We start from the raw sequence: 12965 nt of genomic DNA on the forward strand, positions 1-12965 counted from the left end.
GGTTGCTTCTCAGCCAAGAGAGTGGGCTCACTCCAAATTTTGTATAAGAACACAGCCATTAATAAAGAATGGTACAAAAACCATCCTCCAAGAACAACTTCTCCCAACCATCCAAGAACAGTTTGGTGAGGAACAATGCCTTTTCCAGCATGATGGAGCATTTTGCCATAAGGCAAAAGTGATAACCAAGTGGCTTGGTAACCAAAACATCAAAATTTTTGTTCCATGGCCAGGAAACTACCCAGACCTTAATCCCATGATCAGAACTTGTGGTCAATCCTCCGGAGGCAGGTGAACAATTCTGACAAGCTCTAAGCATTGTTTATGCTACAATGGGCTGCCATCCGCCAGGATGTGGCCCAAAAGTTGATTGACAGCATGCCAGGGTGAATTGTAGAGGTCTTGAAAAAGAAGGGTCAACACTGCAAATATTAACTCTTTGCATAAAGTTAATGTAGTTGTGAATAAGAACCTTTGACACTTGAAATGCTTATAATTGTACTTCAGTATACCATTGTAACATCTGACATTTAAAAAAACTGAAGAAGCAGACTGAAAATTTATATTTGTGTCATTCTCAAAACTTTTGGCCACAGCTGTAGGTGGTTTGGGTCAGTAAAGTCCATTCATTCCAAAATCAAATGTTAAAAGCAAACAAAACCTTTCGAATGACTTACAAAAGTTCATAATTTTATTTAACGAATGTTATCCATCTATGGCCAGCTTTACAGAATACTGCCCAAGCCCATTAGGAGATTTACAATGTAATTTCCCTTCCACCTTACAAAACACCTAAACCACTGCACAAGATCAGATGGAAGCCATGGGAGGAAGGTAGAGCGCCAAGAGAACAACCCCACAAATTCCATACAGACCATGACCCCACTGAAAAATAAATACAGGATTACAAAGTCAGATCTCACCACGAAAGCATTGCATAGAGTCCCTTGTCAACACGACCGTGTCGATGGGGGAATCCCTCCGGCAGCGCAATTATGTTCTGCAAGTAGGGATCCTTCTCTGTCGACAGACCACAATGATCACTGCTGTTGGATATAGCATGAAAAAAATCCAACAGCCTGGTTGTACTGATGTCGATCGATGAGCAACTTCAGTAAAACCAGCCTGCCCATAGATGGATCAAATCCTGGCCGGTTTCTGCTGAACTGGTAGAGATTTGATCCACCTATGACCGGCGTAAGACACTTTTTTGCAGTCGTGTAACTAGAACCTTCAGGGCCCACTGCAAGAAATCATAAAGGACCCCCCTGATCCCCGGCCAGGCCCCCCACAATGGCGAAACACCAGGGCCTGATCGCACATGCGACTTTGTGACCCTGGTAGTTCCACCACTGTCAGTAGTTTTTTTTATTAGGTCTTGACCATTTTATTTTTAGATATATCTTTTTTTTTTTAGAAGCCCCGTTGGGGGGGTCTTTGGTGTGATATCAGGTTTCTAAACAGACCTATGATGTTTCACCTTTGAGACAAAGAAATGAGACTGAGGGCAAGACCTCAGCTGCACAGAATGAATGGACAGGAATAGCTCTGTACAGAAGTTTCCTGGTCATTTGAAGCATAGTTAACAATTTATTATGCCTCAGGTATGAACAGTGTCAGTGATTGGTACAGATCACTGATTCTAATCATTAAGACAAGGAAAGGGTCAGTAAATTACACATTTACTAGCACCTTGCCCGATCTCCATCCTGACACATCCCCTGCAGCAGGGGCAAGAGGGTACATGATTGGGTGTGGTTTGGGAGGGGACAGGACTTGTGCTACAAGGTGTGATGCCAAATCCTACTTCCCCCCCCAGCACCCTTTCCTCTCTTCTCCCAAAGCACCCCCCAGCACATATCCTCTTACGGCACTTATCACTCCTCCAGGTGTATTTTCGTTTTAAAGTCTCCCAGTTACTATTGTCCCCTTCCTCTGAATAAAGCAAAAAACACAGACCTCAGCAGCGCGACTCTTCCTGTTCTATACTCCTACCTGGCTCCTCCTGTCTGTGTATGTAAAGGAAGAACATCGGAGCCTAGAGGTAGGAGCCGGCCTCAGCAAGGTGTGCTGTGTGCAGTCAGCGGGGAGACATGCCGGCTGCCACAGAGGGGGTGATCGATGCGTGTGGGACATCAGGCACCCCACAAGAGATGCGGGGCAGGTGTCCCTAGTGCCCACACTGACGTGCCCCGTTAAGCAGGGAATCAGAGCTCAGTGCCAGAGCTTGCTCCCTGGCACTGGTCCCTGGGAATTACGACAGTGTGTTTAAACAGGATTTTGCAGGGGTGGGCCCAGGCCACCCCCACCCTCTGGGTGTCAGAACGCCAGGGCCCGGTCGCAACTGCGACCCTGGTAGTTCAACCACTGCTTTTTGAACGAGATATATAATATTTAAATACGACTTTCCTAGTGTATAGATCGTTAGGCTTGCTATTTTTGTTTTATAGAGGAAATAGATTCACGTAAAAATATCTAATTTCACACACAAAGTTTGCATGCAATCCTGACAAAAGAATAACTTTTATATATGTGGCAATTATAGGTGTCAATGTATTACCTGTTCCCACCATTACTTGACTGTGTCCAACCATTCATGTCTGCTGACTGGTAGGCAGGAGTAGCCTGTGACTGCTGCATCATGGGACTTTGTGTATGAGCCATTCTGGGTGACATGATTGGACTTTGAGGGGTTGTTGCCCCAGTGAATCCAGGGTCTGACTGCTGACTCATTCCTAAAGGACACATTAGTTTAGACATGGAACACACTTTGATATGCATGCAATATAACACATAGGAATTCATATTAAATATATTGTAAAAGCAACCACTAAGCAGCCACACGAAAAAGCTAGAAGCACAGCAGAAACTGCAAGTCGAAAGATGTATCAATGCAATTCTAGAGTGAGACTATCCATGGCTTATTTCTGTAGATAACTAAAAGATTTTCTAAACTTCCACTACACTGGATACTGCTGGTAACAGAATGAAAGTGAATGCTGAAATAGGTATAATCCCAGCATACCAGTAATAATAAAAATTTCAAGTAGCAGGAAATATTAAATTTTTTGGTCTACATGGTTTACTTTTTTTTTGTCCTCAACTTTATTGAAATGTCCCATAATGACATTTCAATAATCTTTATTAACTCTTGTGCATTGTGATGCGGTATAGTGTGTTACAACATGCTGAGCGACATAATAATGCATCATGTCCTTATTTTCAGCATATGCCAACACAGAGCCTTGGCGTAAACTAAACTTGCCTTTTCTATTCATTTGGACTGCTTGGGCAAGGCTGGCCAGAACAGCCCAATACATATGGTGTGAACGGCCTTTAAATCAAATGTGTTAAAACCCAGCACCAAGGGTGCAGCTATCTTGCGTAAACATTCTGCAAAACAGCTGTCCTCAGCAAAGCTCTTCTGATTCAGTGATATTAAGGTGGGCCTGTCATGATGCAGCAAATATACAGCTACAAAGATGAACAAGTTTAAGTGGTTCTAAAGCCCAAACAATTGTTTACCTTAATGCATTCCTGGCATTAAGATAAAACAATGTTTAGGTAGTAACAGTGTCCACTCACCCTCTTTTTTATACTTAGCTGAGCTCTCAGTCAATCCCGCGCTGAGCCCGTCTATAGTGGCTCTCTCTGCTATCACAGGCTTTGCTGAGGCAGAGGGAGCCAATGCTGCCTGTCATATCCTGTGATGAAGGAGTGGCAGGGCCAAACCGAACTGTGTCTATGGATGCAGGCAGTGTGGCTTGAGAGTGAGCCTGCAGGTGTGCCACTGTAGCAAACAGCTTCTCATGGTGGTACACACGTCAAGAGAAGCCAGGAGCACCGGGGAAGAAGAGGAGGAGGATCGGGACTGCTCTGTGCAGAGCAGGCAAGTATAGCATGTTTGTTAATTAAAAAAAGAAAGAAACATGACAGCCACTAATTGAGCCCATTATTGAGCGAATATTTTCTGTGTAAATTTAAGGTATTTATTACAAGAGTGACAGAACCACTTACACTGATATAACAGCTATCTTTTCTATATTAAAATGTACCGTTAGGATTCAGTAGCTAAAAATTTGGTCACACAGGGACAGACTTGTACTGATACACCTTCCACTTTGGTGAGGTTTTAAAGAAGAGCAGCAATAAGACAAGTCATTGTTCAAAACCAGAATGCGTGCATTTGAAATTAATAAATGTATTGTACAGAAACATATACACTTTCCTACCAAATTAATAAGGACCCCCCCCCCCCCCAATGAACATGCCATCCCTCTGCTGGTAGCACACTGAATTCAACTTCATGAACTGATGGATACAGTGCAAGGACAATTCTTGCAAAGATGTGAACATGGCCCACTACCAATGGCACTCAGCCTGTATTAGCTGTGCACACAGAAGTCATGTATGGCATATACATATTGGCTGGATAAATCTAAGGCTGGACATGGATGGCTCATAATTTGTCCTTGGGTGGCCCTGCAAGCACCACCAAGTTTCACAAAAGTTGATTTAAAAGTAGAGTAGAAAAACGATAGTCTGAACAGTGAACCCCATCCTCTCTAAAGTAGTCCCTGTTCAGCAGCACTACTGTTGACTACAATAGCAACAGTGGAGATTCCTCCATCCACATTGTTTAACATGGATGGGCAAATAGATTTTTCTCTCATTCAGCCCACTGGCAGAATAAGAGCAAGCAGAGCCGTATCTGGCTAGTATAAAATCTATTCTATTATCAGGTAAAATTATGTCAAAATAACATTAATTTTATCTCATATACACCAGCTACTTGACCTTATCAGCAGAGAGGAAGGGAAATAAATTCCTATCATTCATGGCCACTATGAATGAGTAGCTTAATTATAAATGTATGAATAAAAAAAAGTAGCAAAGAAAGAGGTTATACTTGGTTATTCCTCTGACTGTAAAGGGCACATCTGCAGTCCATTGCAGTCTTGCGTGCTTTCAAAAAGTGTTATTGTGGAAACACAGCAAAGACAGGTTGTGATAGGGTTATGTTGGTTACAAAGATCAAAATTCAGCTTGTTCAGCAGGGGCTGGCCAAATTTCGATCCGTGTGTAGCCCTCCCTTTTAGAAAGAAGCCCAGCATTAGATTGACTTCTGTCAAACAGGACTGCTGAAAAACCTTCTTTGATCAGTGGTTTGCAGCCAATCGGATACAGCGCTGATCATTGTATTGCTGACAGCAGGGAGCCCCCGCTGTCAGCACATAATGTTCCAGCAGGAGGGACTCCTACATCCACATCGCTTGTGTGGATTCAGGAATATGTGTTTTTTTTTTTGTTTAGCCCGTTAACTGAACAAAAAAAACAATCTTGTGTACCCAGCTTTTATCGGACGTGTTGGGATATGTATCATATGAGAACTTTACTGTCGAGGACAACAAACTCTCCTACAATATAACTACTTTACAATAAGGAAAATAATCTGCAAGTTTTCCTTCAATACTATAATACTGGAATCTGTTGCCATGAGTCACTCTTCCATTTCATTTCACTAGTTTAATAGATAGCCATTGTATGGCTGAGTTACAATGTATTAAGCGGGTAATATATTAAGATAACAACTTGATAAGTCTAAAGCCCCATACACAATATCAGATTTTCTGGTGAGTTTTTCCTTCAGATTTACCAAAACCATATAATATGAGGCCAAACCTTAGGAGTTTCAATGTGTATGCAATCAGGCAGGCCCTTCTACTACATGGTTTTGGTAAATCTGAAGGAAAAACTCAGCAGAAAAATGGATAGTGTGTATGGGGCTTTAGGCTGCATTCACACTACAGTGTTTTGAATCGTGGGCAGATTTGCTATGGATCTGCCTTTGATTTGACAGCGCCAAGGTGTGAATGACAAAATACAGGACTCACATTTGAGATGCCATTTATTTGCTTGACACCTCAAATCAAAGGGCGGGTCTGCCGCACGATAAAGTGTGCTGCAATCGCGGCAACCCACATCCTGGGACAAACGCCGCCCAAAGATAGTTCAGGAGCTACTCTTGGGCGACATGTGTCCTGCGATGCGGGTTGCCGCGGTTGCAGCACGATTTATCAGGCAGCAGACTCCTAAAACAATTTGAGGCGTCACTCAAATGAATGGCATCTGGAATGTGAGTCGCGCCTTTTGTCATTCACACCTCGGTGCTGTCAAATCGCAGACAGATCCGCAGCAAATCTGCCCACAATTCAAAACACTGTAGTGTGAATGCAGCCCAAGGAAACCTGAAGATGTCAATGTGTATTGCCTAATTATGTCTTACACAGCACAACATTACAAATGAGAACGAGAATACTCGGCTACCAATGAATAAGTAGCACATTCACACCAGCAGAGAAAGCACACAAGAGCAAGCCAAGCGAGTACATGTATGTCACATGTAAGAGCATGGATATGAAGGAGCATGTGATCTAATGAAGGAACAGGTAGATTCTCCACACCAGAAACACGGCTATAGCAGAGTTAAGCACTTCAGCTAGTTTAGGGTTTATAGGCTTGGCAAATTCAGTGTACTGGCCCACTATTTACAGGTTAAAACAAGTCAAGGAGATGTATTAGGTCAGTCAATGGATGTTAATGACATGTTAGTAGTCACATGCAGTTTATTATTCCATCTTGTTTTTTTTTGTTTTTTTTTTAGCAACCACATTGTACTTCTAGGGATCAAGAGAACAATGAGATGTTTGGATTTTTTTTTTTTTTTATTGGTGTTTTCACTCTTGTAAATGCAAAAACGTAAGGTGCAAAAGCATCCACTGAGAATGTAAAACTGAAGCAAAAAAACCTGAAACAAAGTATGCTAGTTGTCTGGGCTGTCATGCTGAACTGCTGGCTTCAATATTTTGAATCATTATTTGGAACAAGGTGTTGGATCAATGACTCAAGGTACTAAAGCCAGAAAGACAGCAATACAAGCCAAAACTATTTCAGAAGCTCACGAGATCAGGAATGGTAATCTCAACATTGCCTACAAAGTATACTAGTAAAATTGTGAACCAGCAATATAAACTTATAACAAAGAAAATAGGAGCGGTCATCAACATCTATGTGCGATTACCCCTTACAGTGACACATTGGATGCTCCCTTTTCCCACAGATAGAGAGCCTATTAATTAATATGTAGTGTCATCTACTGATGAAAGCTGGTATTGCATTTCAACTCTAACATACACTTGAGCAAACCTAGGAAAGACTTATTTCATATTCTGTATAAATATGAGGCGGTTGTACATTTTAAGCACCAGCTGTGATAGCAATGTGAACAGAGGAGGGACTCCAAAAAATGACACAACCTTATTGTTATAATGAAGGAACACAGCAAGACCAACAAGAGTCATATGACATATCTGGCTGTCAGAGGGGACACTCAAGTACCAATCAGCATAGACTGGTTTGTTTTTTGCCACTCAGTCACTTCAAAGAATATCAAGCCTATGAAGACTGCTGACACCCCATCGGAAGAGTGGGGGTGGACTGCAATGTACTTCTTTGCAATGCAATAGGTTGCAGGCCTAGCAGCACTGAAAAGGTTAGCAAGGATTGCAATTAAAAGTGTAAGTTGGAACTCTTTTTGTACTTTGGGAAGTTGTAATGCTTTTCACATTGCTACTGTGATAGTGATATACTGTGCTACTGTCAGTCAAAATATGACAACCTTTTAATGCTTTGAAGGAGGAACACAGAGGGGGTTATTTACTAAAACTGAAGGGTGCCAAATCTGTTGCAGCTCTGCACTGAAACCAAATCAGCTTCCAGGGTTTATTGTCAAAGCTTAAAGCGGGGTTCACACTTAAAAAATAAAAATAAAAATTACAAGTCAGCTACAAATACTGCAGCTGCTGACTTTTAATAATCGGACACTTAGCTGTCCCAGGGTCCAGCGATGCGGGGGGGTGGGGGGGGGGGGTCGAACCCCTGGTCACCTTCCCTTCGGCGGCGCCGGCATTGTAACTGTGGGCGCCCGTCTGTGGCTTCGCAGCTGGACACCCACTGCGCAATCATCTGGGACCTGTCACGTGTCTCAGATGATTAACAAGAGGGAGGGGGCAGAGCTGAGCCCTTCCTGCGCCGAGGGGAAGTGACATCAAGAGCTCAGGCACTGAAGGATGCAGACTACGAGGGACCCCCTAGCAACAGCCATTTAGAGGTGAGTAAAAAAAAAAAAATTCAAATTTTTTTTTTTTTAAGGCACATTCATGTTTTTTTTTTTTTTGGATGGAACACCAATTTAAAATGAACAAGCTGGAGTTAGAAGCCAATTGATTACCATGCACAGCTGCACCAGATTGAGTGTTCCAGTTTTAGTAAATCTCCCCATGTGAGACTGACGTGAGTCATATGACACCATCCAGTTGTCAGAGGGGACCCTAAGCCATGATGATCCTACACTAGCTCTACTATAAAAAGCAGCTCCATGGGGGCCATGCCATTAAAAAAAAAGCATCAGCATTATTCCTGCTTCTTCTTGCTGGAGGCTACCATTTTGCTGAAGCCCAGAGCTCCTGAGCGGCAGTAAATCATAAAGCAGAACTAAACCTCTCTAACATTTTCAAAAAAGTTAAATTCCTGGACTGTCAGGATTGCCAAGTGTCGCATTTGCTTGTTTCCTCAACCAAACTGTCAAACCATCAAATAGCTGGTTTCCTAGCTGATCACATGTGCAGCACCATGACAGTTGCAGATCAAACATAAGCAGCTTCCTTGGCTGTAAAGGATAGGAAGATTTAATTCCGCTTTAAGGTGTTCAGCAGATCGGCCTCTACAAATTCGTCAGTGCCTAAAAATGGAGAGCAACTGAGCATGTGCAGAGCTGGATGAGACCGTGTATTACTGGATTTTACAACAGTGTAGGCACCCATTTCTAATGGAAAAAAGTATGGGCGATGAAGACACTTATTTCTAAATGTTTTACATCCCTATACCTGCAAAAGAGGCTAGCCTGAAATGATCTAGCAGGACTTAATTTTCCACTTTAAATCTACGCTACTAGTGCAGCAACTACATCCACCTCCTCCTAGGCTGTGGGTCAACACTGGTATATTGTTTAATTTAGTGAACAAATAATTCTTGCAGATACAAGAGTGAAAAAAAACTTTCAAGTACTAATCGGCATAGACTGGTTTGAGGTTTGCCACCCAGTCACTTCCAAGAACTCGTCAAGCCTATGAAGACTGCTGACACCCCATCAGTAGAGTGGGGGTGGACTGCAATGTACTGCTTTGCAATAGGTTGCAGGCCTAGCGGCATTAAAGAGGTTAAAGCAAGACCTGCACTTAAAAGTGGAAGTTGGTACCTGAGCTGGCAAACTGGAAGGCATTGTGCTGAATTTGGGGATTCATGACAGGGCCATACTGTCCTCCCATACTCCCCATGATCCCTTGGTTAGCCAGATTCATCTGGGAGCCATGCAAAGAGCTGTGAGAGAGCGACTGTGACCCAGGGCTGGGGGGCACTGGGGAGAAAGGGCTGGTGAAAGGTGGTGGGGATGGAATTCCAGTACCGTAGTTTGAAGGGAAGGGGAACTGCTGTGCATTGGCTTGCGGAATCCTTGGGCTGCTTATAGATCCTGGCATGGCAGAAGAAGCCACCATATTGGGTGGCATGGGCATTCCAGGTCCTCTCATCATCATGGCTCTGTGTTGCACTTGTTGCTGTTGTTGCTGCTGCTGCTGCAATTGTCTTTGCCGTAAATGCTGACTCAAGATTTCCCTCTGCCTTTGGGCCAACATCTGTGCATTGATAGGTCCCTGTGAACAAATAAGTTTTTAGCAAATACACTGTTGAGAAATGCAAGTCATTCATAAGAGACAAGCTACTTAGCAGTGCACAGTACAATACAGATAGAAGAAAGTAATTTACCACTGGGGGGGGATATCTGGTATTTCAACTATACATTACACTTTACTTTTGTAAAAATTATGAAACACTTCCTCAAGACATTTTTCTACACAGCTAAGGAAAAACATTTGATTTTAAAAACTGATTTCTTAGTATCTTTGCAAGTGTATATAAATAAATTCAATGTCACAAAGCAAACAAAAAACACAAAAGGCGCCCTTAAGAGGCAATTTTAGCAGTGATCCATAACTTATACCAGCAGATTTCTGTTCTTTTTCATTTACGGGCATACAGCCTCACTTGAACAGCGAGGATTGGTTGAGGGCGGCCTTGGAGGATCTTCGTGTGTATGTATACATATACATATACACACACACAGTGCCTTGCGAAAGTATTCGGCCCCCTTGAACTTTTCAACCTTTTGCCACATTTCAGGCTTCAAACATAAAGATATAAAATTTTAATTTTTTGTGAAGAATCACCAACAAGTGGGACACAATTGTGAAGTGGAACGAAATCTATTGGATAATTTAAACTTTTTTATCAAATAAAAAACTGAAAAGTGGTGCGTGCAAAATTATTCGGCCTCTTTACTTTCAGTGCAGCAAACTCACTCCAGAAGGTCAGCGAGGATCTCTGAATGATCCAATGTTGTCCTAAATGACTGATGGTGATAAATAGAATCCACCTGTGTGTAATCAAGTCTCTGTATAAATGCACCTGCTCTGTGATAGTCTCAGGGTTCTGTTGAAAGCGCAGAGCGCATCATGAAGACCAAGGAACACACCAGGCAGGTCCGTAATACTGTTGTGGAGAAGTTTAAAGCCGGATTTGGATACAAAAAGATTTCCCAAGCTTTAAACATCCCAAGGAGCACTGTGCAAGCCATCATTTTGAAATGGAAGGAGTATCAGACCACTGCAAATCTACCAAGACCTGGCCGTCCCTCTAAACTTTCAGCTCAGACAAGGAGAAGACTGATCAGAGATGCAGCCAAGAGGCCCATGATCACTCTGGATGAACTGCAGAGAACTACAGCTGAGGTGGGAGAGTCTACACTGCACAAAACTGGCCTTTATGGAAGAGTAGCAAGAAGAAAGCCATTTCTCAAAGATATCCATAAAAAGTCTTGTCTAAAGTTTGCCACAAGCCACCTGGGAGACACACCAAACATGTGGAAGAAGGTGCTCTGGTCAGATGAAACCAAAATCGAACTTTTTGCCCACAATGCAAAACTATATGTTTGGCGTAAAAGCAACACAGCTCCTCACCCTCAACACACCATCCCCACTGTCAAACATGGTGGTGGCAGCATTATGGTTTGGGCCTGGTTTTCCTCAGCAGGGACAGGGAAGATGGTTAAAATTGAGGGGGAAGATGGATGCAGCCAAATACAGGACCATTCTGGATGAAAACCTGTTGGAGTCTGCAAAAGACCTGAAACTGGGACGGAGATTTATCTTCCAACAAGACAATGATCCCAAACATACAGCAAAATCTACAAAGGAATGGTTCACAAATAAACGTATCCAGGTGTTAGAATGGCCAAGTCAAAGTCCAGACCTGAATCCAATCGAGAATCTGTGGAAAGAGCTGAAAACTGCTATTCACAAACGCTCTCCATCCAACCTAACTGAGCTCGAGCTGTTTTGCAAGGAAGAATGGGCAAGAATTTCAGCCTCTGGGTATGCAAAACTGATAGAGACATACCCCAAGCGACTTGCAGCTGTAATCGCAGCAAAAGGTGGCTCTACAAAGTATTAACGCAAGGGGGCCGAATAATTTTGCACGCCCCACTTTTCATTTTTTTTATTAGTTAAAAAAGTTTCAAAAATCCAATAGATTTTGTTCCACTTCACAATTGTGTCCCACTTGTTGGTGATTCTTCACAAAAAAATCAAATTTTATATCTTTATGTTTGAAGCCCGAAATGTGGCAAAAGGACGCCAACCCAAAATGCTAGATCTGTTTTATTGTCAAAAGTTAACCTTTTTATTTTTTTTAACAAGTACCGTAACCAAAAGTTTGCTTTAGAGAAAAAGTTAATATATGGCCTTGTGACTAATTTCTAATGTGTACCTGTTCTCTCATCTGAGCTGGTACCCCAGGCCTCATTGCTATGTTCATATTAGAGACATTATTCATAGGATTCATTATAGGTTGCCGGTTCTGAAAAACAAAAACAGTGTTAGGGGTCTAGAATTTATGTTACAAAACAGCTCCTAAGACTACGATTTGATAAGTTAGTTGCCCCTTTAAAACACATAACAACAGGACACCTTTTTAGGAGGAGATGGAAAGGTATCCAGGTAAATTTTTAGTCATAGTGAATGTCTAGTGGTTACATACATGATTTTTTTTTATAATAATCAATAGTAAAATACATGAAACTTATTTTTTTCCTGTGTGAAATCTAGGCTGTCAATATTATAGGCTTATCTGGCCAGCAGGTGGCGCTCTAGTATCCTATGACTTGCTTACTCGACCAACAAGGCCTATTCATAGAGATCATACACCAAGGTAAAATGCACACAGAACTTCTACAGCCAGTGCAAAATGAATAAGAGAGCATTATACAAAGTTTCAGAGAGACAAGTCTAAAAGGTAGTTGCTTCAACTAGCTAAGCCGTATTGCTTTTGGAAATCTTTTTAGGTATTAAATGTTTATTGGTAAAATAAAGACTGCATACATGCATGCATGCATACATACAGTAAAAAATGTTTTAAAGATAAGATGAAAACAAAAAGTAAAAGGAGTTCTATTGTATACACTGTAATTGGTGGGAAAGGGGGGAGTGGTGTATAAATTGGGGGCTGAGCCACGGTTTTACTGCCCACTGGAATTCTAACATTACACCCCGACAGGGCTTTACACATGCTGCAGCACTTTGTTTAGCGGACGCAGCAATTTTACCTGCAGTTTGGAAAGCACCACCACCTCACCAACTGAGATCAATAGGGTTGCACTGCAACAGGGTGCCAAACACTTGGCTTGCAATTGTGGCCAAAAAAAACAGGCCTCAGGGGGCTTCAGTGGCTCCTCCTAAGCGCCTACCAATTGCGGATATACTGCCCTCGGAGAAACGATCCACCACAGTTCACTT

The 12965-nt window shown here is 42.3% G+C and overlaps 1 protein-coding gene across 4 annotated transcripts in view; it reads right to left on the minus strand.

Moving 5' to 3' along the window:
• Nucleotides 1–12965, minus strand: part of NCOA2 (nuclear receptor coactivator 2) — a 347064-nt gene that overhangs the window by 18231 nt on the left and 315868 nt on the right. For 3 of the 4 annotated variants that reach the window (XM_077492850.1, XM_077492851.1, XM_077492849.1), the window contains 3 exons: nt 11941–12030; nt 9317–9770; nt 2561–2735 (listed from right to left, as the gene is read on the minus strand). In XM_077492850.1, the coding sequence (XP_077348976.1) occupies nt 2561–2735; nt 9317–9770; nt 11941–12030 (719 nt within the window). The remainder of the gene's footprint in view (nt 1–2560; nt 2736–9316; nt 9771–11940; nt 12031–12965) is intronic. The other variant, XM_077492852.1, reaches the window with a different exon arrangement.

This window comes from Lithobates pipiens, unplaced genomic scaffold (genome assembly GCF_037356315.1).
Source record: "Lithobates pipiens isolate NorthernLeopardFrog02 unplaced genomic scaffold, aLitPip1_a1.2 Scaffold_19, whole genome shotgun sequence".
NCBI lineage: Eukaryota > Metazoa > Chordata > Amphibia > Anura > Ranidae > Lithobates > Lithobates pipiens.